At 34.0% G+C, this 22,958-nt stretch overlaps 1 protein-coding gene and 1 pseudogene across 1 annotated transcript; both read left to right on the forward strand.

Annotated features, from left to right (window-relative positions):
* Positions 1-247: 247 nt before the first annotated feature.
* On the forward strand, positions 248-643 carry LOC107898238 (uncharacterized mitochondrial protein AtMg00860-like). Its single transcript, XM_016823766.1, has one exon. The coding sequence runs from the start codon at positions 248-250 to the stop codon at positions 641-643; it is 396 nt and encodes a 131-aa protein (XP_016679255.1).
* Positions 644-12,955: 12,312 nt separating this feature from the next.
* On the forward strand, positions 12,956-13,639 carry LOC107898237 (thaumatin-like protein 1; annotated as a pseudogene).
* Positions 13,640-22,958: the final 9,319 nt, after the last annotated feature.

A 22,958-nucleotide genomic window follows, 5' to 3' on the forward strand; every position in this document is an offset into this window, starting at 1 on the left:
CTTTTAGGACTCATTATGGGCATTACGAGTTCCTTGTCATGCCTTTCGGTTTGACGAATGCTCCGGTTGCATTCATGGATCTTATGAACCTGATTTTCTAGCTGTACTTAGATCAGTTTATTGTAGTCTTCATCAATAACATTTTGGTATACTCTAAGACCGAAGATGATCATGATGAGAATCTTAGAGTAGTGTTTCAGATACTCTGAGAGAAACAGCTCTATGCTAAGTTGAGCAAATGTGAATTATGGTTGAGGGATGTGACTTTTCTAGGGCATGTGGTTTCTGCGGGGGGATCCGAGTTGATCCTAAGAAAATTGAGGTCATGCTTGAGTGGAAACAACCTAGGAATGTTTCTGAGATCCACAACTTTCTTGGGCTTATGGGTTATTATCAAAAAAATTTCAAGAGGCTTTCTTTAATAGCAGCTCCTCTAGCTAAGTTGTTGCTTGAGAACGCCCCATTTGTTTGGACTGATAAGCAACAATCAAGCTTCACTAAGCTCAAAACTATTTTGACTCAGGCTCCTATTATTATACAACCTAATTCTGGTAATGAGTTCGTGGTATACAGTAATGCATCTCATGTCGCTTTGGGTTGTGTTCTGATGCAAGACAGTAAAGTAGTGTCTTATGCTTCCTAACAGCTTATGTCACACGAGGGTAACTATCCTATGCACGATCTTGAGTTAGTTGCGTTTGTCTTCGCCTTAAAGGTTTGGAGGCATCATTTGTATGGTGAGAAGTGTATCATTTACACTGATCATAAGAGTCTCAAATATCTCCTTACCCAAAAGGAGTTAAACCTTAGGCGGCGTAGATGGATTGAACGACTTAAGGATTAAGGCTGAGTATCATCCTGGTAAGGCTAATGTGGTGGCCGATGTTCTTAGTCGTAAGGCAATCTCTAGTTTGAAGGCGATGTTTGTTCGCCTAAGTCTATTTGGTGATGGGAGTCTATTAGTCGAATTGCAAGTTAAACCGACTTGGATTGATCAGATTCAAGATAAACAGTTAGGGAATGATTTTTTGGTTTTGCGATTCTGTTAGGTTAAGGATGGTGGTACGTCTAATTTTGGGTTGAACAGTGATGGGTTCTGTGTTTCCAAGGATGGGTTTGTGTACCTAATAGTATTGATTTGAGGCAATCTATTCTGAGGAAAATGCATAGTAGCCCTTATGCTATGCATCCTTGTGGAAATAAGATGTATCAGGATCTTTGCAAATTGTAGTGATGGCCTAGTTTGAAATGGAAGGTAACAAACTTTGTTCTCGTTGTCTGGCGTGTCAGAAAGTTAAAGCTGAGCACCAGCTACCTTTGGGTTTACTTCAACCCGTTAAGATTCCCTTATGGAAATGAAAACGTGTGACTACAGACTTCGTTAGTAGGTTGCCCTTAACACCTAATAAGAAGAATTCTGTGTGCGTCGTCGTGGATCGGTTGCCCAAGTTTGCCTACTTCATTCCTGTTCAGACAAACTACTCCCTCCAGAAATTGGCAAAGTTGTATGTTTATGAGATCGTGACACTTCATTGGGTTTCAGTCTCGATTATTCATGGTAGAGATCCTCGCTTCACTTCTTAGTTTTAGAGGAAACTTCATGAGGCTCTGGGTTCGAGGTTTGACTTCAGTACTGTATTCCATCCTCAGACAGATGGTCAATCCGAAAGGGTGATTCAAATACTGGAGGATATGCTTCAGAGTTGTGTGATTGATTTTCGAGGTAGTTGGGAGGATTTTCTACCGTTAGTCGAGTTCCCCTATAATAACAGTTCCCAATCCAGTACTCAAATGGCACCTTGCGAGGCTTTGTAGGGTCGTAAGTGTTGTACTCTATTGTTGTAACAGCCCAGTTTAGGCCCTAGTCGAACAGTGGTTTCGAGATTACAAATTCAAGTCAAAAAATATTTTAATATTATTTTTCGTGTTTATTTTTTGTGAATTGACATGTGTGAAATTTTTTGTACTTTAATTTATCTATTTGTGTACTTAATTGAGAAAAAGACTTAGTAGTGAAAAATGTAAAAGTGACATGCTAATTGTTAAAGTACTACGGTGATATGACTTGCATGATGTAGGGTCTTATATTGAAATTATACCTTTGAAATTTTGGATGGACATAAATGCCTAAGGTTAGTGGATTATAAATGAAACCATAAAGGCTAAATAGGGAAATGTAAAATTTAAGTAATGAAATAATAAATAAAAGTAAGAAAATGAAGCCATTATGTCCATCTTTGGACGATACTAACAAGAAAAGAGAAAAAAAATTAGAGATAGGGTTCGACCATGAATTTGGGTGATTAAGGTATGCATTTTGATTTATTTTTTATAATTACCATGTTTTTATGATTGTTGTTTAACATATTATTAAGCCCATGCCTCAATTTTTGATTTGGATAAAGATTGTGAGATAGGTCATTGATAAATTTATGAATTTAATGATGTTAATTGATGAATTATTAATGATAGGTGTTAGATTAATATGTTTTGTATTGAGATTTTTTATGAATATAAGTATTTTGAGTTAAATTGTGAAAATGAAAAATGGATGGGCTAAAACGTGAAATAAATGAAATATGTAGGCTTATATGGGTATAAGAAGATTCGGCCAAGCTAGGGAATTTTTTTAAATTGTATGTATTTTGAGTTTTTTTTAAATGGGGACTAAATTGTGAAAATGTAAATTTTAAGGGCTAAAGTGCAAATTGCCCAAATTATGTGTTTATGGATGAAATTGAGTGAATATGTTAATAAACAAGACAAATTTTTATTAATTTAGATCAAGAAAAGAGGAAATCGGAATTGGATTGGGGGAAATCTAAAGTTGTCGAATAGTGGTCCAGTTCGTTCGCCTTCGTCCGAGGTAAGTTTGTAAGTAAATTGTTGAAGTTAAATTACTATATTTATTTAAAGGGTATTCGAAATCTAAATGTTTTTGCTATACTTTAATATGCTGAATTGTATTTGACAATTGATGATTAATTATGAGTTCTACTTGGTTGATTTATGACATTCGAAACATATACGAACTACAGAAATGTTTACATGTGACATCTTGTAAGACCACATCTGGGATGTTGGTCTCGATTTGATATTTACGTATAAGACCATGCCTGGGACATTGGCGTAGTATATAATTATGTGTAAGACCCTGTCTGGGACAGTGGCGTTGATATGTAATTACATGTAAGACCACGTTTGGGATGTTGGCATTGTATGAGCTTCGTGGAAATACTAGATTATCCTTTTTGTTTTTTAATGGTATATGCATCTGTAAATTAAAAAGTTTTATTTTTTTAAACATGGTAAGTAGTACTCGAAATAATGAAGTAATTGATACATGTTATAAAAGGTAAATTATATGTATATATATGGCTATTTATATTCGGCCAAAGATAGAAAAATGTGGTAAATGTCTATATATTTTTTTTATTTGCTTACGACTTACTAAGCTCTCTAAGCTTATGTTGTGTGTATTCATTTGATGTATTATAGACTTTTGGAAAGCTAGTTACGAGTTCGGGGATCGCCAAGGAAGTTCATCACACTATCGACCGTTAGTTTGGTATTTTAAAAGCTTGAATTATAAATCTTTGGCATGTATAGGCTAGTGATTATTTGGCTAAATTTTGAAGTGAATATATATATACCATGCAAATATGGCTTGTTGTTGATTTTAATTAAGATATGAATCGGCCTTGTATTTAGATTATTTTGAAAGTAAGTTTCAAGATATATCTTATGATTAATAGTGTTATAATTCAATCTAGGAAATGAAGTAGATGTTGAATGCATTTTTAATTATGATATGTAATTATAATTTGCCTTATAAGTGGCTTAGAAATGTTGATTGAGTAAGTGTGAATTTGGCATGGTACTTAAACCAAATTGGGGACTATGTTACATGTTTTATTATGTGATTATAATGTTTTTAAGAGTTTAAAATAATTGAATGAATTATTTTGGGAATTAGTCTAATTGTGCATTAAGAAATTTGTTAATAATGAAATTTCTTTGATTATTTGTAAGCTGAAATAGTATAAATGTTGGGTTTGATTTGAATTTGTGATTCAGTAATAGTGATTTAATTATGTAATTATTTGTTTAGTTATATGTTAATATGTAAATTTGTTGTATTCATTAAATGTGAATTATGTTATACCATGATTACTTAAGTCAAATTGAAATGGTAAGATTCATTATTTGGATGATTTAAAAATGTTTCATAATATGTATTCATATATTCGGTTAAAGAATTAAATTCATATTAATAAGTATATGATAAGATTTATGTTATGTATTGATTTTATTTTGGATGACCGAATATGCGAATGACTGGTTAGTATTTGTATAATTGTATAAAGTGAATTGGATATAAAGGTTTGGGTGATAAATGTCAATTGAAGAAAATGTTTAGGTCAAATTTTTCTAGCCGAATTGTTGAGTAGTAAGTTAGTTTTGAATGATAATTTGATACATTGTGAAATAAGTGAACAAGCATAAGTTGATTCGACATTTGTATATTTGAATTAAAATGACTTGATTTGATTTCATGATTATAATATAAACATGCAATATTGGTTGTGTAAATAGTTAATAAGCGAATCAAATATTGGTTTATATTCGGATTACAATATGTTAATTTAGCAATTTTAAACTTATGAAGTTACTGATTGTAAAATGGTTAACTTTGTTATGTCTATGAAATGACATATTTCAGGCTATGATTGGATGGCATAATTTTTGTACTATTCATGTGATTGATTTGGATAGCCGAATAAGTAAAGAATAAATTTGCTAATTGTGTTTAAATTTTGATATGGTGATTAGTCTATGATATTATTAATGGATAATTCAGCATTAACGGTTATTACAACTTAAGGTTTTTGTGGTGATTAGTGCATGTTTCAATAAAGCTAAATGTGCATAGAATATGTTTAAATTATGAAATGTTATGTTTGTTAAAAATTTTAAGACTCAATTTTAGGTTAAGTAATGAGTATTGAGGTGATTAAATCTTAGTTGTGAAATGAAATGACCATCTGTATGAACTTTGATATGACTAGTAATGCCTCGTAACCCTAGTTAGACGACGGATACGGGTTAGGGGTGTTACAATTGTGTTGGACTGAGTTGGGTGAGCTACGGGTTCCAAGACTAATCTGAGATCGTCTTAAGGCAGATTCTAATAGACAAAAGTCCTATGCAGATCTAAAAAGAAGGGATATTGAGTACCCTGTGGGAGACTATGTGTTTCTTAAGGTGTCTCCATGGAATAAAAAAATCTACGGTTTGGACGTAAGGGCAAGTTGAGCCCTATGTTCATTGGGACGTATCAAATTCTGAAATATTTTGGACCATCCGCTTATCAGTTGGAGCTACTTCTAGAGTTAGACCGTATCCATAATGTGTTTCACGTCTCTATGTTGAGATGGTATCGATCGGACCCATCTCATATTGTTCCTATTGAGGAGATTGAGGTGAGACCAGATTTGACATTTGAGGAGGAGCCAGTTTAGATTTTGGATTGAGATGTGAAGGTGTTAAGGAGGAAATCTATTCCATTAGTTAAGGTTCTATGGCAGAATCATAGCACTGAGGAAGCCACATGGGAACCTGAGGACTCAATTCGTCAACAATATCTGCATCTGCTTGAGTCAGGTAAATTTCGAGGTCAAAATTTCTGTTAAGGGGTAGAGTTGTGATGTCCCAAAAATTCAAGTGTTTGGTTTGTTAGATTCTATCATAAATTAATATTTGTTTAAGTGGTTAGGGGTTTCTAATTTGTGTTTGAAGCCTTGGGTTCAAATCTTGGCATGAGCAAAAAGGGTTTTGTTTTTGCAATTTTCGGTCAAAGGTGCATGGGGTGGAGTTGGTTTGAAAATAAAATACTAGGTAGTTATCAAGTTGTAGGATAGGGTTGTTAGGGGATTTTATTTTATTTTATCTGATTTTCTCTTCTTTTTCCCAACAATCCCACGATTTATTTTTTTCCCAAAAATCCATTATTCACACAACAAAATTCCTTTTACTAATATATTCCTTTGTGTTCAATTGTTCTGCTTCATTTTTTCTTCAATCTATACCTTTGTTTTTAATGTTTTCATCCTTGATTTGAGTTCTTGGAATATTTGTTCATTCCTTTGTCTTTTAAATTCTATTCATGTTTTTGGGTGGTGATTATCGCAATTGTTCATCAGGTAATGTTGCCTTTACAGGTATGTTGGGTTTTAGGGGTAATTTTGAGGTTCATTGTGGAATCGATTTTATTATCATCTTTGTTGATTATATTCTTGGGTTGTTGACAGTAGAGAATCGTGAGGATTGGAACTCCCCCTTGTAGATTGGTGGTGTTAAAAATTTTTCTAGAAGTTTGGGTAAGTGTTTGAGCGCTTGGGTTTTTGAGTTTCGACTTAGTAAAGTATTAATTTTCGTTGTGACTAAGTGGATTATTTTGGTTAAATTAAGGAATTGTGGTTGATTTGAGCGTTAATTGTTGACTTTAGGTATTGGAGGTCTCGTAGTTACTTTCGTATCAGAATCAAATCAAGTGTGTAACGAGAAACCCAGAAAATAACGAACGGTGAAAGCCAAAATTGGGGACTGTTGATGCCACATGGCCGTGTGCTAGGCTGTGTAGTAGGCCGTATGTAACATATGGCTGTGTGATAGCCCCTGTGTGATGCACGGTCTAGGCCATTTGAGGCTGTGTAGACCACACGAGCGTGTGTGGGCCATGTGGGCTACACGGGCGAGGCAATTTGGGCCATGTGGGCCACATGGGCTTGGGGGCCCAAAATTTGGAATTTTTCCCTAGGGTCATACATGTTGTCCCGATCAATTGTGAGCCTTTCATGGGGTCGATATGTGATAATATAAGCTATAAAACATGAATTTTGTTAATCTGTTAGTATGAAACCTGATGTAAATATGTGTATAAAATGTATAAGGTTTATGTATTGTGATGCGATATGTATGGTCTATTATGTATAAAGCATATTTTACGTCTGTTATATGAGCATGTATGATATGTAAATTCTGGCATCTGTTATTTCTATTTATATATGATTATGGGGCGGGATATGTATTATGTGGAGGAAGTGTTTTGTGAGAGGCGATAACTAGCCGATTAAACTGGTAGCACTGCTACGAATTTTCTAAAAAGTGTCATATCGACACTAAGTGGTCTGTAAGGCTGGATGGGTCTTTAAGACCCTAAATGGTGTGTAGGGATGGTCAGAGATGGTGTGTAGCGGATGGGGTTAGGATTGTAATTTACATATGAATCTAATTTTGTATGAGACATACATCTGTATCTGCTCGGCTCTATAGTAAATTTGGAAATAAATTTGTAATTTTGTTTTCTGTTAAGTTACACACTGAGTTATAAAAACTCGCTCTCTATTTGTCTGTCACTTTCTAGTAACCCTCAAACTTAAGCGAGTCGGTGCTACGGGAGCTCGATCATGTCCATATTTTTGTAAACTAATTTTACTTAAATTGAACTTATTTAAAATTCTGGTTTGAGAGTTTTGTAAATTTTAAACTCTTTCTGGACATTTGGGATAACTTTTTATTTTGGACTTTTAGTTTTGATTTTTGGCATGACACTCGATAAAATGACCATTTTTTCTGAAATCAACAGTTTTTGAGAAAACAAACTCAGTTTTCCAAAATATAACGTTTTAAGAATTTTTAGCTGCAACATATTTGATTTTATTAGGAAATGTAAACAAACAACAATTTTAATTAAATAAGTGTGACAAACATGTTTACAAATAAAACGGACTTTTTAGGTAACAAAGGTTCACACTGTTTTTAATAAACGGAAGTCGGATTTCAATTCATTTTATGTAATCACTCCAGATTCGGCCATAACATCCAGGTTGGGGTTGAGGTGTTACAAGCCATGTAACTCACTAAGGCCGTGTGATAGAAAAAAATCCTCAACTATAGTCACACGGCCGTGTGACTGGATCGTGTAACTAGCTATGGCCGTGTGACTAAGGAAATAGCTCAGAGATACCATAACGCATGGTCGTGTCGACCACCCGTGTGACCCCCAAAACACACACGGTTTGCCACTGATTCACATAGTAAGGACACATACCTTATCATACACGCCCGTGTAGCACTCATTCGGTTCAATTTCGATCCGATTCATTTAGATCATGTCCTTCAAACTGCAAACACATACAAACATATTAACATTCGATAATAAAGATTTCGATAAGATTTGGAAGAAATCTATCAAGAATAATGAAAGAAGGGAGTGTAGATCTTACACTCAATTGCTTAATAATACGAGATCTAAACAAATAAAGGAACTTACCACCTATAGCAATCAGAAACAAAAGTAATGGACAATAGATTTAATGCCAACAGAATCTGTAGAACAATGTGGTGATTCGACAATGAAGGAAAATCGGCAGGCAAGGAAGATGGTAGGTATGGCGACAAGAGAAGAAGGGAGGAAAAAAAGAAAAAGGAAAAGAAAATAAAAGAGAAAAGAAGAGAGGGAGAAAGATAGAGGTGTAGCGGTGAGAAGGAAAACAGAGAAGTAGAGAGGATGATAGGGGTAGGGGCAACACATGACTAGGGAAAAAAGAGATAATGGTGGCTGACCAAGAAAAAGTACGTATTTATATCTAGGTTTAGCGGCACCTTAGGGTTTTAACCCTAGTATATGCGACATAAAGAAGAAACTATGAGGGAAATAGGGTTTTTAGAAGCCCTAAACAAACAATTTCAAACAGAGGCCCAATAGTGTGACTAAACTAGAAAAATAATTAAATTCAATAATTTTCAATTTAATCCCAGAAAATTTTACCCACATTTTGGGGCATGACAAAAACTATAAATAGTTTAAGGTAAATCATGAAAAAAAAGATATGATTAAATAAGTGAGCTAAACCTAAATCTTAATTTTCTTTTTCTTTTGCTCGTAAATATTCATAAAGACTATAAAAAATTGAATTTTCAACTAATATACTGAAAGAAAATGATAGTATGTAAACGATATACTATATAGATAATTAAATATGTATATAAAAAATAAAATAAAGAAAAAAATTGCAAAAAAACAGTTGAAGTAATAGAGAAAATCAAGTAGGAGGATAAAGGCAATATTTTTTTTTTGCGTTGATTAACAGAATAATATCTTAATGTCTTTTGACTTTCCAATCCACATGGGAAAGTAAATTTTCCACATTTTATCATGGGAATTACATTACCATGTTCATGGGAACATTAGATTACAAGAGAAAGTTAGATTCTAAGAAAGTAAATAAAACTTGACATACCAAAAGTTGAAATCACTTTTTAACTGAATAAATTTCTAAGTTTGACCATATTTGCTCCTTATTTAGAGCAAATTTTATTAAATGAATTTGTTTAGTTAAAATCAAATAAAAACATTAAATCCTAAATAAAATTAATAAATACTAAAACTATTTTTTGAAATTATTGAAAGAAAAGTTTGTGTTTTGTGAATACTCAAAATTGTAATTGTAAGAAAACAATGCTGATAAGAATGTGATTAAAAATGAAAATTAAAAAAATGTTAAAAATATTTAGAAACATACTTTAGGCTATCCAAGATTTGAGCTTAAATTTTTGTTTCTATGTTTTCTTTGAATTTGCAGAGATGATAATTGTAGGATGAAAACGGGTGAACAAATGAAAGTTATAATTTGAGAAATATGTGTTTCCATACTCTAACAATCACATATATAAATATGTTTTCGAATATATTTTACCACATAAATTAATACATTAATTGATATGTTAGCATATATCAAAACGTATGTAACACCCTATTTTGGCCCGGGTCTAAAGGACCCAAATTACAAATTGGCTTAGGTGGCCCAAAATCTAAAATGAATAGAGGCCCAAATGCCATGGCCCAAAACAAATAAAGAAACCCTAGGGTTTCTACAGAATGCATCAGCGCCGTAGCCTGTCTGCGCCGCAGTCAAAGGCCGAATCTCCATGCGATCTTCACCTGCACAAAAGGAAAGAAATAAACAGCAAAGATAGAAAGAAAATCAAAGATTCGTAAATCGAATCAAACAAGATTTGTTTCTTTCTTTTATTTTTCATTCGGCTATAAAAAGCCATTGTAACACTGTAATGGGAAGGGGAAAAAATCAATAAAAAAGGACTATTATTTTTGCAGCAAACAAAACACCAAAGAGCAAAGACTAATCAAAAATCGCAAGGTTGATGTTTTAACATCGTTTTATTTTCTTTTATTTTTTTCTATTATTTTTTTACTATACTAAAGTACAATAAAACAAAAGGTAAAAACTTACATTCGTTCTGCTTTTTGAAACACCGTTGGAGAAGCCGAGGCTCGTCTCCGAGGATAGAAGAATGGAAGTCGAGGAGTTCCAAGGGATTTTGAGCGGTTTTGTGGCGATTTTTAAAGGAGTTGAGCCCAGATTTGGGCTTAGAGAGGCCTAAGGAGTCGAATAAGGGATTTTCCCCTTTTTCGACCACCGCAAATGGTGGTGTCGGCACCGGAGATCGGCGGCCGGCGCGATGGCTGGTGACCAGCCGATGACCGGGCCTTAGGCCGGTGCCCGGAGGAAAGGGAAGAGGTTGAGAGCTTTTTTTAGTTTTTTTTTTTAAACAGAAAGGGGAAAATGAAATTTTTGAAGGTTGTTAGCCTAGTGAAACGGCGCCGTTTCACTTGGCCTTCCTAGGTGCCAAAACGGCGTTGTTTTGGGGAGGCCGACCCGACCCGGCTTAGGATCCGCGTGTTTTTGAGCGGAGGGGTAAATTGTGCTTTTAGCCCCTCCGCCTTTTAATATTTTTACAATTTGGTTTCTTTATGTCTTAAAATCTATCCCGTTAATTTATTTTCAATTCCAATCTAGTCCTTTTTGAACGGCGCCGTTTTAGAGGAGAAGGGAAGATTTCCCTTCCAGCCCCTCTTGTAATTCGCACGTTTAAATGAGTCCTCTAATTTTTATTTATTTGCGGATTTACCCCAAAATTTTGAATTCCAGTTCAATTTAGGTATTTATTATTATTTTTTATGTAATTATTATTTTTTTCATTTTTTTCCTTTTTTTCTAACAAATATTCTTTTATATAAAAACATATGTATATCTATGTTTTTTATTTTCGAAAATGCTTAAATACCTATTTATTTTAACATGTATTTTATAATTTATATGTATATACATATTTTCCTACTTTTCTTTATTTTCATAAATGCATTATGTATTTTGTTCATATAAATCTTTTATAATCTAATTTTTATATATAAATTCATGTGTATTCTTCATAGTTTAATGTGTATATCATGTACCTTTTTTTTTTGCTATTTATTTGTGTTTTCATTTATATTATTTTGCTCGTTTATGTGATACTTTGCATGACATTGTTTTTTTTATGTATATTAGTTTTATTTATTTATTTGTATGCATTGTTTTTATGCCATTGTAATATTTATTATTGTATTGTATATTTAATGTAGCATCACATCATTTTTTTACTCGATTTCAAACTTTTCAAAATTGAGATAATGCTTGTATTTAGGATTTTCAAGGAAATTGAGCTCTAACGTATTGGGTTCCGATTTTCTTCGTTAAATCTAACAATCGAGCATTTCTCTTTAATAAAAAAAATAAGAACTCATTATTGGGAATTCAACACGTTGTGTCCTAATGTATTGGAAGTGACGCATTGATTTCTCGAAATGAAGATTTTTTCTAAAAAATAATAAATGAAATATTTCGAGTTTGGGATTTTGGAGAAATTGTGCCCTAACGTATTGGGCCGCGATTTCTTAAATCTTGAATAAATGGATATTATTTTAAATTTTTATTACACGAGTATTCTGGCCTAATTCATTTTTGAGGAAATTAGAACGTCGTGCCCTAATGCATTGGGTGTGACATTTTCTTTCTCATAAATGATAAGAGTCTTAATACGTAACGTTTTTAAGTTTTTGCTAAGGATTATATATTTTCAAATTTTCGACATTAAGACATTAATTAATTAACTAGGTGCCAATTTTTGGGCGTTATGAGGGTGCTAATCCTTCCTCATACGTAACCGACTCCCGGACCCGTTTTTTTTCTAAAATTTGTAGACCAAAGCTATTTTTTAGGTGATCCAATCACACCTTAATAAAAGATTGGTGGCGGCTCCAAATTTCCATCGACAACTAATTTTTATTTTTTTTCCAAAAAATAAAAATGGTTTCGACAACATATATTTTTAAAAACTACGTAATTCATATATTTAGGAATATATATTAATATATTATAGTAATTTAAAAGTTACAACCAACGAAAATATTTCAACGTGGCACAGTCAAAAAATTATCATTTGACATGCTAATTATTTACCAGGTATTTTCATTGACTATAATTTAAAATGAATATTATTTTCATCTATTTTTTATATAAAAATATATCAATGACGAGCACAGAGGGAACTTTCGCCTTTTTACTTATTGTTATTCTTTTTAGTATACTTTTTAATCAACTTTCATTCATAAATAAGGAAATCCAACTATTCTATAACATGAAAAAAAAAAGGAAATTAGCAGTTAACATTTATTGTGTATTGAGGGGCTTTAACTCAAAATCGAATACAACATTATACAATACTGATCTAGACTTCTAAATTAACCATAATTTGCTTCCAATAAACTTTTGTGGTTGTTGAAAATGTAAGCATTTAGACCTAAAATAGGCCTATATAAAGCACCATTTGTTCTCCAATGGAATCATCACAAAGGAGACTAAAGGAAGAAATAATAATAATAATAATAATAAAACCAACAACTGTTGGTGATGGAGGTTCAAGTTATCTTTGCACTTTCCCTTACCATTTTCTTCTTCCATGGTAAATAACTTCATTTGAATTCAACTAGCATCCAATTTTGATATCTATATTTGTAAATTCTTGCCCGATGAAGTTTTAATTTATTTTATTTGTTGCAGGGGCTCATTCAGCTACATTTACGTTCACAAACAACTGCCCTTACACAGTTTGGCCAGGAACTCTAACAGGACAAGGTCCTTAATTATCCTCAACCGGTTTTGAGTTAGCCTCGAAAGCTTCATCAACTTTAAATGTTCCAGCCCCATGGTCTGGTCGTATTTGGGGTCGAACCCAATGCGCAGACACCAGCGGGAAGTTCCAATGCGCTACAGCTGACTGTGGATCTGGTCAGATTACATGCAATGGTGCCGGCGCAATCCCACCAGCGTCGCTGATAGAATTCACCCTGGCAGCAAGCGCCGGACAAGATTTTTATGATGTTAGCCTCGTTGATGGCTTTAACTTGCCTCTTTCAGTCATCCCCCAAGGCGGATCAGCTGGTTGTGGTGCCACAGGTTGCCCAGCCAATGTGAATGCAGCTTGTCCTCCGGAATTGCAAGTTAAAGGATCGGATGGAGGTGTTATCGCCTGCAAGAGCGCATGTTTGGCTTTTAATCAACCCCAATATTGTTGCACCGGCGCTTATAGTCAACCATCTACTTGCCATCCAACACAATATTCGAAGATCTTTAAGAGCCAATGCCCTCAAGCTTATAGTTATGCTTTTGATGATAAGAGTAGCACATTTACGTGCAGTGGCGGAGCTAATTATCTCATAACTTTCTGCCCTTGAAGAGAATTTTCTTAAAAAATTATATTCCAAAATTTGAATATTCAAGTTGATGTATTGAATCATTAATACTAATAAAATCTTTATGTTGTTAATTGTTATTTTATTTTCTTCGTACTTATTAACTAAGAATGCTTAATCCAAAAAATTTGTTAAATAAATTATTATTATTATTATTATTATTATTATTAATGGTTAAGAATTTTAGATATTTAATCATTTGTGTGGTGTCCACATGAACACAATTAATGTATACTAGATTACCTTTTACCTACCATATGGATGACAAAAAAAATCCTTTTTATAACTTATAATTAAGTTATTAAAGTAAAACATATTTTTTTAAAATAATTGTTTTTTAAATAAAGAAAAATTAAAAAAATAATTATATTTTGAAGAAATAAAGTAGGGTTTTTTTAGTGGGTGGTTTGTTTGTTTTTTCACTAAAAAGTGGTTATTTTAACTTTAATTTTTATTAAATTTTATTTTTTTAATAATCTTAGAATTATTCAGTCCCTCCCTAATCCATAAATAGGAATCCATAAATAGGACGATAATTTTTTAAATATCCTTGATTATCATATACATCATATCCCATGTATATTTCATAAGATTTTATCTAAAAAAGGAAGTAAACAAACATGTTTACATTACAATTTTTGACACTATTGCACTCCCATTATGAACTATGAAGTACTTATTTTCAATTTGGGTCATTTACTTTTTTAATCCTTCTCTTTAAAATTATATTAGGTAAAATAATTTAAACATTAATTAATTATTATACGTATATTACATTTTATAAGAGTTTTATTTTTAAATTGATCTTATTATTAGTATTAGTGTGTTTTATAAAATTCTTTTTAAATTAATCTTAGTGTTATTCTTTTTCAAACTTCATGATGAAACATATATTTTATAGGCTACTTATATGAATTATCGATGATTAAATTTACATTACTTTATATATTTTTTTAAAATAATTATATTTCTTTTTAAAAATATTTATATTGACAAATACTATTAACTTGTACACCGTACGGATAAGCAAAATAGTAAAGTATGTTATAAGGTTCTAGCTAAATAAGGTAATAAACATCCATATTCATATTATAAATTTTAACGACACTCAATTTCAAGTACTTATTTTCAGTTTGGGAAAATTACTCTTTTACTCCTTGCATTTTAATTTTTTAAAGTTATTTCGTGTTTAATTTATTTTCTTTAGAATTTTATATGTTGTCCAATAGTAAAATAATTTAATTTAATAATATACATAATAGAAAACTCAAAGAAAATGATGACTAGATGGCCTTCATGATGAAAAGGATTTTTTATCTTACTGGAAAGAGATCAGACGATAAAGAGATTCAACATGAAAATCTACCAGAAGAGAATGGTGAACAATCCAATGTGCAAGTTGCCAAAGATCCTCAACCAATAATCAATGAAGTTGTCATTGTCCATTAACTTAAGGAGCTCATCGAAAAAGCTATCAAAGATCAAGTTGATTGTCTAACTCAACCTTATACACCTATTGTAACACCCTAAACATGGCCTAGACGTTATGGCCAGACTTGGAGAGATTACTGCAAATTTATTCGAAAAAGCCCAAAATTTTTAGTTTTGAAAAGATGTCGTTAACTCTTGTAATGTAAAAATCCAATTTATTAGAGAACATATCTTTTTAACCGATTTACTGAAAACATTGATTTTACATATATAAATATTATAATCATTTGAATTTACAATGGAAAAATTAGAGTAACGTTCAGTTTTGAAAATGCGATTTTTCGTTGTAAAATCCATCGTTTAGCAAATCAATTATAACCCACCAAAAACTTTTAAACAGTTAAAACAAAAAAACAAATAAAATCCAAATGTTAAAATAATTCCAAAAATGTCCAAACAGCATATAAGCCAAAACAGAAAATAATGAAAAAAATAGCGTAATTAACAGAAATGTTCAACAAAACTCCCGTCACCCTGACCCATTCTAAGCCCGAGGGTTACCTGAAAGTAAACAGACAAATTGAGAGTGAGCTTACAAACTCAGTATGCAACATAACATAATATCAACAGATATTAATCAGACATGTATAAGAGACTGAATTCGTATTAGATCATAATAGATGCAAATTTACAATCCTACCCCCATCCGCTACACACCATATCTGACCGTCCCAACACACCATATAAGGTATTTAAATACTCATCCAACCATACACACCGCTTAGTGTCGGTATGACACTTTTCAGAATATTCGCAACTTAACTACCTGATCATTAGGTGATTTTCGCCATTTACAGAAATATGTGTGGTTGTGCCACCAGATATGGCAGAGGTATATCTGCCCACACTTCCTCCATATTCACAAATCCCATCCAAATGCACATACAGAATTACAAATGTTCAAAATATGCATATTATACATGCTCATATAACTGATACAGATCAGACATATCAGAATACAAATCATTTTTAACGTTTCACAAAGTATACATATTATGCTACATGATAAACATGCATATTCTAACCATACTTATATCAAGTTTTATGCTACAAATTATAAAAAATCATGTTTCATAGCTTAATTTACAATATATGGATCCTTAAGGAAGGCCTACGTTCGATCAAAACGATGTTTACAGCCCTAGGGAAAAATTTAGATTTTTGGGCCCACACGGTCTGGCACACAGTCTCACACACGCCCGTGTAGCCCACACGGCCCAATTAGCCCAGACCATGTGTCTCATACAGTCCAGCACACGGCCATATGACGTCGACAGTTTAGTTTTTTGGCTTTCGTTGTTCGTTGTTTTCTCAAGTTTTTGTTGCACACTTGATTCGATTTGATATGGAAGCAATCACAAGACTTATCGAACCTAAAACCAAAGTTCAATTGACTAAATTAGCCAGAACTCCTCAATTTTTTCCAAATAACTCACTCAATCAAAACTTGAATATATGCATTACTAAATCCAAAATAGAACTCTTAAACGTTCAACAACTTACCCAAACATCCACAACAGCTCTTCACACAATTAATTCGTAGAAGGGAATACCCAACCTTCTTGATTAATGTCTAACAACGAATGTTTCACAAGATTAACCTATGCTCTAAAAGAGTAATTAAGCCATTAGCCATAAACCCCTATAAAAGTCTACAGAAAACATTTACTTACTAAAACCCAGAAAAAATACAATCATAAAATGGAGTAGAGATTGATCCTCGCCAACACAAGAACAAAGTTGAAAGCACCACTACATAAGAATCAAGAACCGATTGAAGAGAAAGAAAGAAGAAAAAAAACAAAAGGGAAAGAAGGGAGACACAAAATGATGGAACAAAAAAACAAAAGAAATAAACAAGAAAGAAAAAAAAAGAAACAAATGTGAAACAATTGGGAAATATGGGAGTAGGGAAAATCCTTAATAAAGGGATAGTCTTCCTCCTCAAGACCTTAATGTCTCACTCCAGAATCCGAACTAGCTCCTCCTCGAAAGTCAAATCTAGTCTAACCTCAATCTCCTCAAGAAATACAATATGAGATGGGCCAGAACGATACCGTTTCAACATAGAGACGTGGAACACATGATAAATACGATCCAACTCTTGAGATAGCTCTAACTGATAGGCAACTGGTTCCACACATTTTAGAATCTAATAAGGCCCAATAAACCTAGGGCTTAGCTTGCCCTTTCGTCCAAATCGAATGACCTTCTTCCACGGAGATACCTTACGAAAAACTTGATCACCCACAGAATACTCGATATCTCTCCTCTTCATATCCGAATAAGACTTCTGTCCATCAAAATTTACCTTAAGATAATCTCGAATCAGTCTAACCTTGTCCTCAGCCTCAGAAACCAATTAAAGACCCAAAACCCGTCTCTTGCCCAACTCAGTCCAACACAACGGGGTATGACACTTACGACCATACAGAGCCTCTTAAGGAGCCACATGAATACTGGATTGAAAGCTATTATTATAAACAAATTCAGCTAGTGATAGAAACTCCTCCCAACTACATCGAAAATCAATCACACAACTTATTAACATATCCTCTAGTATCTGAATCACCCTCTCAAATTGTCCATCTGTTTGAGGATGGAACGCAGTACTGAAGTCCAATCTAGTACCCAGAGCTTCATGAAGTTTATTCCAAAATAGAGAAGTGAAGCGATGATCTCTATCAGAAATAATCAAGACCAGAACCCCATGAAATCTAACAATCTCAGAAATATACAACTTAGCCAATTTCTGCAAAGAATAGTTTGTTCTGACAAGAATAAAATGAGCAGACTTGGTTAAACGATTCACAAATACCCAAACAGAATCCTTCTTAGTGGGTGTTAAGGGCAACCCACTAACGAAGTCCGTAATTACCCATTCCCATTTCCAAAGGGGGATTTTAACATGTTGAAGCAAACTTAAAGGCAGTTGGTGTTCAGCCTTAACTTGCTGGCACGTCAGACAACGACAGACAAAATCTGTCACCTCCCGTTTCAACCCAAGCCACTAGTATATCTCTCAGAGATCCCGATACATCTTATTTCTGTTGAAATGCGTAGCATAAGGGCTACTATGTGCTTCTCGCAAAATAGATTACCTCAAATCAGAGTCATTAGGAACAAAAACCCGGCCTCAAAAACATAGAACCCCATCACTGTATCAGAAGTACTACGATCCTCTACCTGACAAAACTGTAGAATCAAAGAGTCATCCCCCAATTGTTTAACCCGAATCTGATTAACCCAAGTCGACTTAACTTGCAGCTCGGCTAACAAACTACCATCACCAAACAAAATTAGACGAGCAAACATAGCCCTCATATCAGTCATTGCTCTGTGACAAAAAGCATCAGCCACAATATTGGCCTTATTGAGATGATACTCAATAGTGCAGTTGTAGTCCTTAAGAAACTCAATCAATCTGCTTGCCTAAAGTTCAACTTCTTCTAAGTAAGGGGATAATAGAGGCTCTTGTGATCAGTGTAAATGATACACCTCTCACCATACAGATAATGCCTCTAGATTTTTAAGGCGAAGATAATCGCAACCAACTCTAGATTGTGCATAGGATAGTTACCTTCATGTGACTTAAGTTGTCAAGACGCGTAAGCCACTACCTTATTCTCTTGCATCAGAGCACAACCCAATCCAAAATTAGAAGAATCGTTGTAGACTACGAATTCTTTACTGGACTCATGCTGTATCCGAACAGGTGCCTGAGTTAAAACAGATTTAAGCTTCTCAAAGTTTGATTGCTACTCATCAGTCCAAACAAATGGTGCGTTCTTACGCAACAACTTAGTTAGAGGAGTTGAGATAAGCTAAAATCCCTCAACAAACCTCTGATAATAACCCTTTAAAATGAGGAAGTTGCGGATCTCAAACACATTGCTAGGCTGTTTCCACTCAAGCACAGTCTCAATCTTTTTAGGATCAACAGGAATCCCTTCAACAGATACCACATGACCTAGAAAAATGACTTCCCTTAACCAAAACTCACATTTACTCAACTTAGCATAGAGCTTCTTCTCACGGAGTATCTACAAAACTACTATAAGATGCTCATCATGATCATCCTCAATCTTAGAGTATACCAGAATGTCATTGATGAAGACCACGATGAACTGATCCAAATATGGCTAAAAAACTTGATTCATAAGGTTTATAAATAAGTTGAAACATTTGTCAAACCAAAAGACATGACTAGAAACTCGTAGTACCAATAACGAGTTCTAAAAACAGTCTTATGAACATCAACCTCCTTAACCATAAGTTGATGGTAGGACAGAGATCTATCTTAAAAAATACAGAGGCCCCACGAAGCTGCTCGAACAATTCGTCAGTCCTCAGAAGTGGGTACTTATTCTTTACCATCAATTTATTTAGCTGACGGTAATCCACACACATCCTCATAGTACCATATTTCTTCTTTACGAATAGAATTAGTGCTCCCTATGAAGACACACTAGGCCAAATGAACCTTCGATCAATAAGTTCCTAAATCTAAGCCTTTAATTTTATAACGCGGTAGTGAGCGTTTGACACTAAAGCTGTACTCGGTAGAATCTCAATACCAAACTTGACCTTCCTGTTCGAAGGTAACCCCGACAATTCTTTGAAAAAATCTAAAAATTCCTATCAGTCTGAATATCCCCAACAGATGAACCCAAAAAAGTTGAGTCATGCACAAAGGCCAAAAATGCCTCACACTCTTTTCGAACTAACTTTTTGACCATAAGACGAGAGATCACATTTGAGAGGTAATCTCAACTCTCTCAGATTAAAATAACCTCCAAATCATCATCAGACCTCAAAGTTACCTTCTTAGTCGCACAGTCTAAGCTGACTTAATGCTCCACAATCCAATCCATTCCTAGTATCAAATCAAATTTTCCGTACAACAACTCTATCAGACGAGCCGGAAGCATAACACCTTGTATCTCCAATGGTACTCTCTCATAAACTTTGTCAACCTAAACTGACTGACCTAGTGGACTGATCACAAAAACTCCACCAGAAGTGCTCTTAATAGGAATACCCAAGTTCATAAAAACAGAGGTAGCTATATATAAGTGTGTTGAACTTATATCTATCAGTGCAAAGTACAATACAGAATTAATAAAGAATGTTCTGGCGATAACGTCTACGGTGTCTCTGCCCTTGCGACATCTTGTTGCATAAGCCAATGCAAGTTGTCTAGCCTCTGCCTGATTTGCACCTCTGCCCAATGCTCACTGTCCTCTACCCAAACCATTACCACCTATGGCTTGCCCACAGCCCCTAAGTGGTTGCTAAACTGCTTACTGAGGTTGAACTAAACCCAGAGTTGGAGATTGCACCTAATCAGAGTGGAGCAGACAATCATTGATGCGGTGCTCCATCAGCCCACATCGCAAGAGAGCTCCCAACCTCCTACAACATTCGCCCAAATAGCGCTTACCACAATTTCCACATGTCTGACCCACAGTAGAAGCAATAGATGCCTCAACCCTCGAAGGCCCATCAAATCTGGCCAATTTCTTAGGCCGCTGAACAGAACTAGAGGGCTCTGAATCCCTTTTAATCTTACCCCTCTCTGTCCCTCTTTTTACGCTCAGTGTGCTTAACCTCCTTAGCAATCATTACATTTTTCACCAAGACGGTAAAAACTCGCTCCCTTTGAGGAGTTATCAGAACCTTGAGGTCATACTTTAACCCTTCCTCAAATTGAATGCTCTTTTCATAGTTGGTCGACATGAGCTCACAATTATATCTGCTCAATATCAGAAACTCGACCTCATACTCAGCCACAATCCTATCCCCTTGAGTAAGACCTATAAACTCGCGTCTACGAGCCTCCACATAACTCGCCCCCACATATTTACTCTGGAAGATGCTCTTAAAATATTCCTACGATATCTACTCAGGCTGAGTACCCTCTTCAATGGTCAGCCACCACCAATAAGCTTCATTACGAAACAAAAACACTACACTATTCAATTTCTGCTTAGGTATGCAGTCAATATCAATCATAATCCTCTCTGTGGCCTCCAACATATACTTAGCCACATTTGAGGCAACTCCAGTGACACCCCTAAATAGCTTTGCACCATTGAACCGGATTCGTTCAGTTACCGGCCCGCGTCTCTCAGATCTAGAATGGGTCCCAATGACCTTCTCAAACACTTTCAACATGGCTTGGGACAATACGTCATCCCCAATTGTCTAAGTCTAAGACCTAGTCTCAGTAGTAGGCCTACTCGGTATTTCACTTGTATCCAGATTGGGCATACTACCCATCAAGGACAGCTCAGCTCAAGCCCCTCTTTGACGCCTATCGTGCCTGCTATTATTGCGTCCACAAGTTCCACGCACACTCATAGTATTTTATCTAAATTACAGAGTTTTATGTATCATTTTTTATGTTTATTAACATACATTTTATGCTTAGAAATTTATTAGAAGATTTTACGGAGTTGTTACAGTCTCTAACGATCGTAGAGTAGTTCTAACATTTTAGGGTTTTTCTAAACTAAAGTTTAGTTAAGTCAAAAGTACTTACAGGATCAGCGCTGGAGACTCAGTATTTAGTAAACCTACGTTTCTAATTTAAATAGAAATAAATTTTATTTTAAAATAGTTTTCACAAAATTTTTGAACCCAAAATCAAATCTCGAGTTTTGAACTCGACTCTAATACTACCAAATGTAACACTCCAAACTCAACCTAGATGTTATGGCCAAATTTGAAAAGATTACTGCAAATTCATTTGAAAAAGCCCAAAATTCGTTAGTTTTGAAAAGATGTTGTTAACTCTTGTAATGTAAAAATCCAACTTATTAGAGAACATATCTTTTTAATTGATTTAATGCAAAAAATTGATTTTACATATATAAAATTATAATCATTTGAGTTTTCAGCAGAAAAATCTTAGTAGCGTTCAGTTTTGAAAATGCGGTTTTTCATTGTAAAATCCATCGTTTAGCGACTCAATTCCAACCCACCAAAAACTTTTAACTAGTTAAAATAAAAAAATAAAATTGAAATGTTAAAATAGTTCCAAAAATGTCCAAACCATCCATAAACCAAAATATAAAAATAATGGAAAAAATAACGTAATTAACAGAAATGTTCAACGGAGCTCCCGTCGCCCTAACCCATCCTAAGTCTAAGGGTTACCTGAAAGTAAACAGACAAACTGAGAGTGAGCTTACAAGCTCAGTGTGCAAGTAATTAAATTTTTGGCACACGGCCCAATTAGCCTAGACCTTGTGTCTCACATGGTCCAGCACACGACCTGGCACATGGCCATGTAACGTCGACAATTCAAATTTTTGACAATTCAGAAGGGACGCACAAAACGATAGAACAAACAAACAAAAGAAAGAAACAAGAAAGAAAAAAATAAGAAACAGACGTGAAACAATTTGGGAACGTGGGAGTAGGGAAAAAATAATTCAAAAACAAAATGAACCTGAAACAGAGCGAAAACGTGGTATATTTTGGGGAAAATGAAAATTAATTAGTTAATTAAAAACATATTTATTTTCAAAAAGAAATCAAATCCTATCCCACTAAGTAATCAAATTTTTTTTAGTTTAAATTTAATCTAAATTCATCCACAAAAGCAACACAGAAGTAGCATAAAAAAATATTTCCAATTTGCTTACTTAAGGATTCAAACACAAGATCAAAGGATATACAGAAACTTAATCACTGAACCAATAGACTCATTCTATCACTAATCGAGTGAAAATAATATTTAATTCAAAAGTAATAAAATAGGATTAGGGAAAAACGTAATTGAAGTTTTTTCAAAAGAGAGATT

This window comes from Gossypium hirsutum, chromosome D04 (assembly GCF_007990345.1).
Source record: "Gossypium hirsutum isolate 1008001.06 chromosome D04, Gossypium_hirsutum_v2.1, whole genome shotgun sequence".
Taxonomy (NCBI): Eukaryota; Viridiplantae; Streptophyta; class Magnoliopsida; order Malvales; family Malvaceae; genus Gossypium; species Gossypium hirsutum.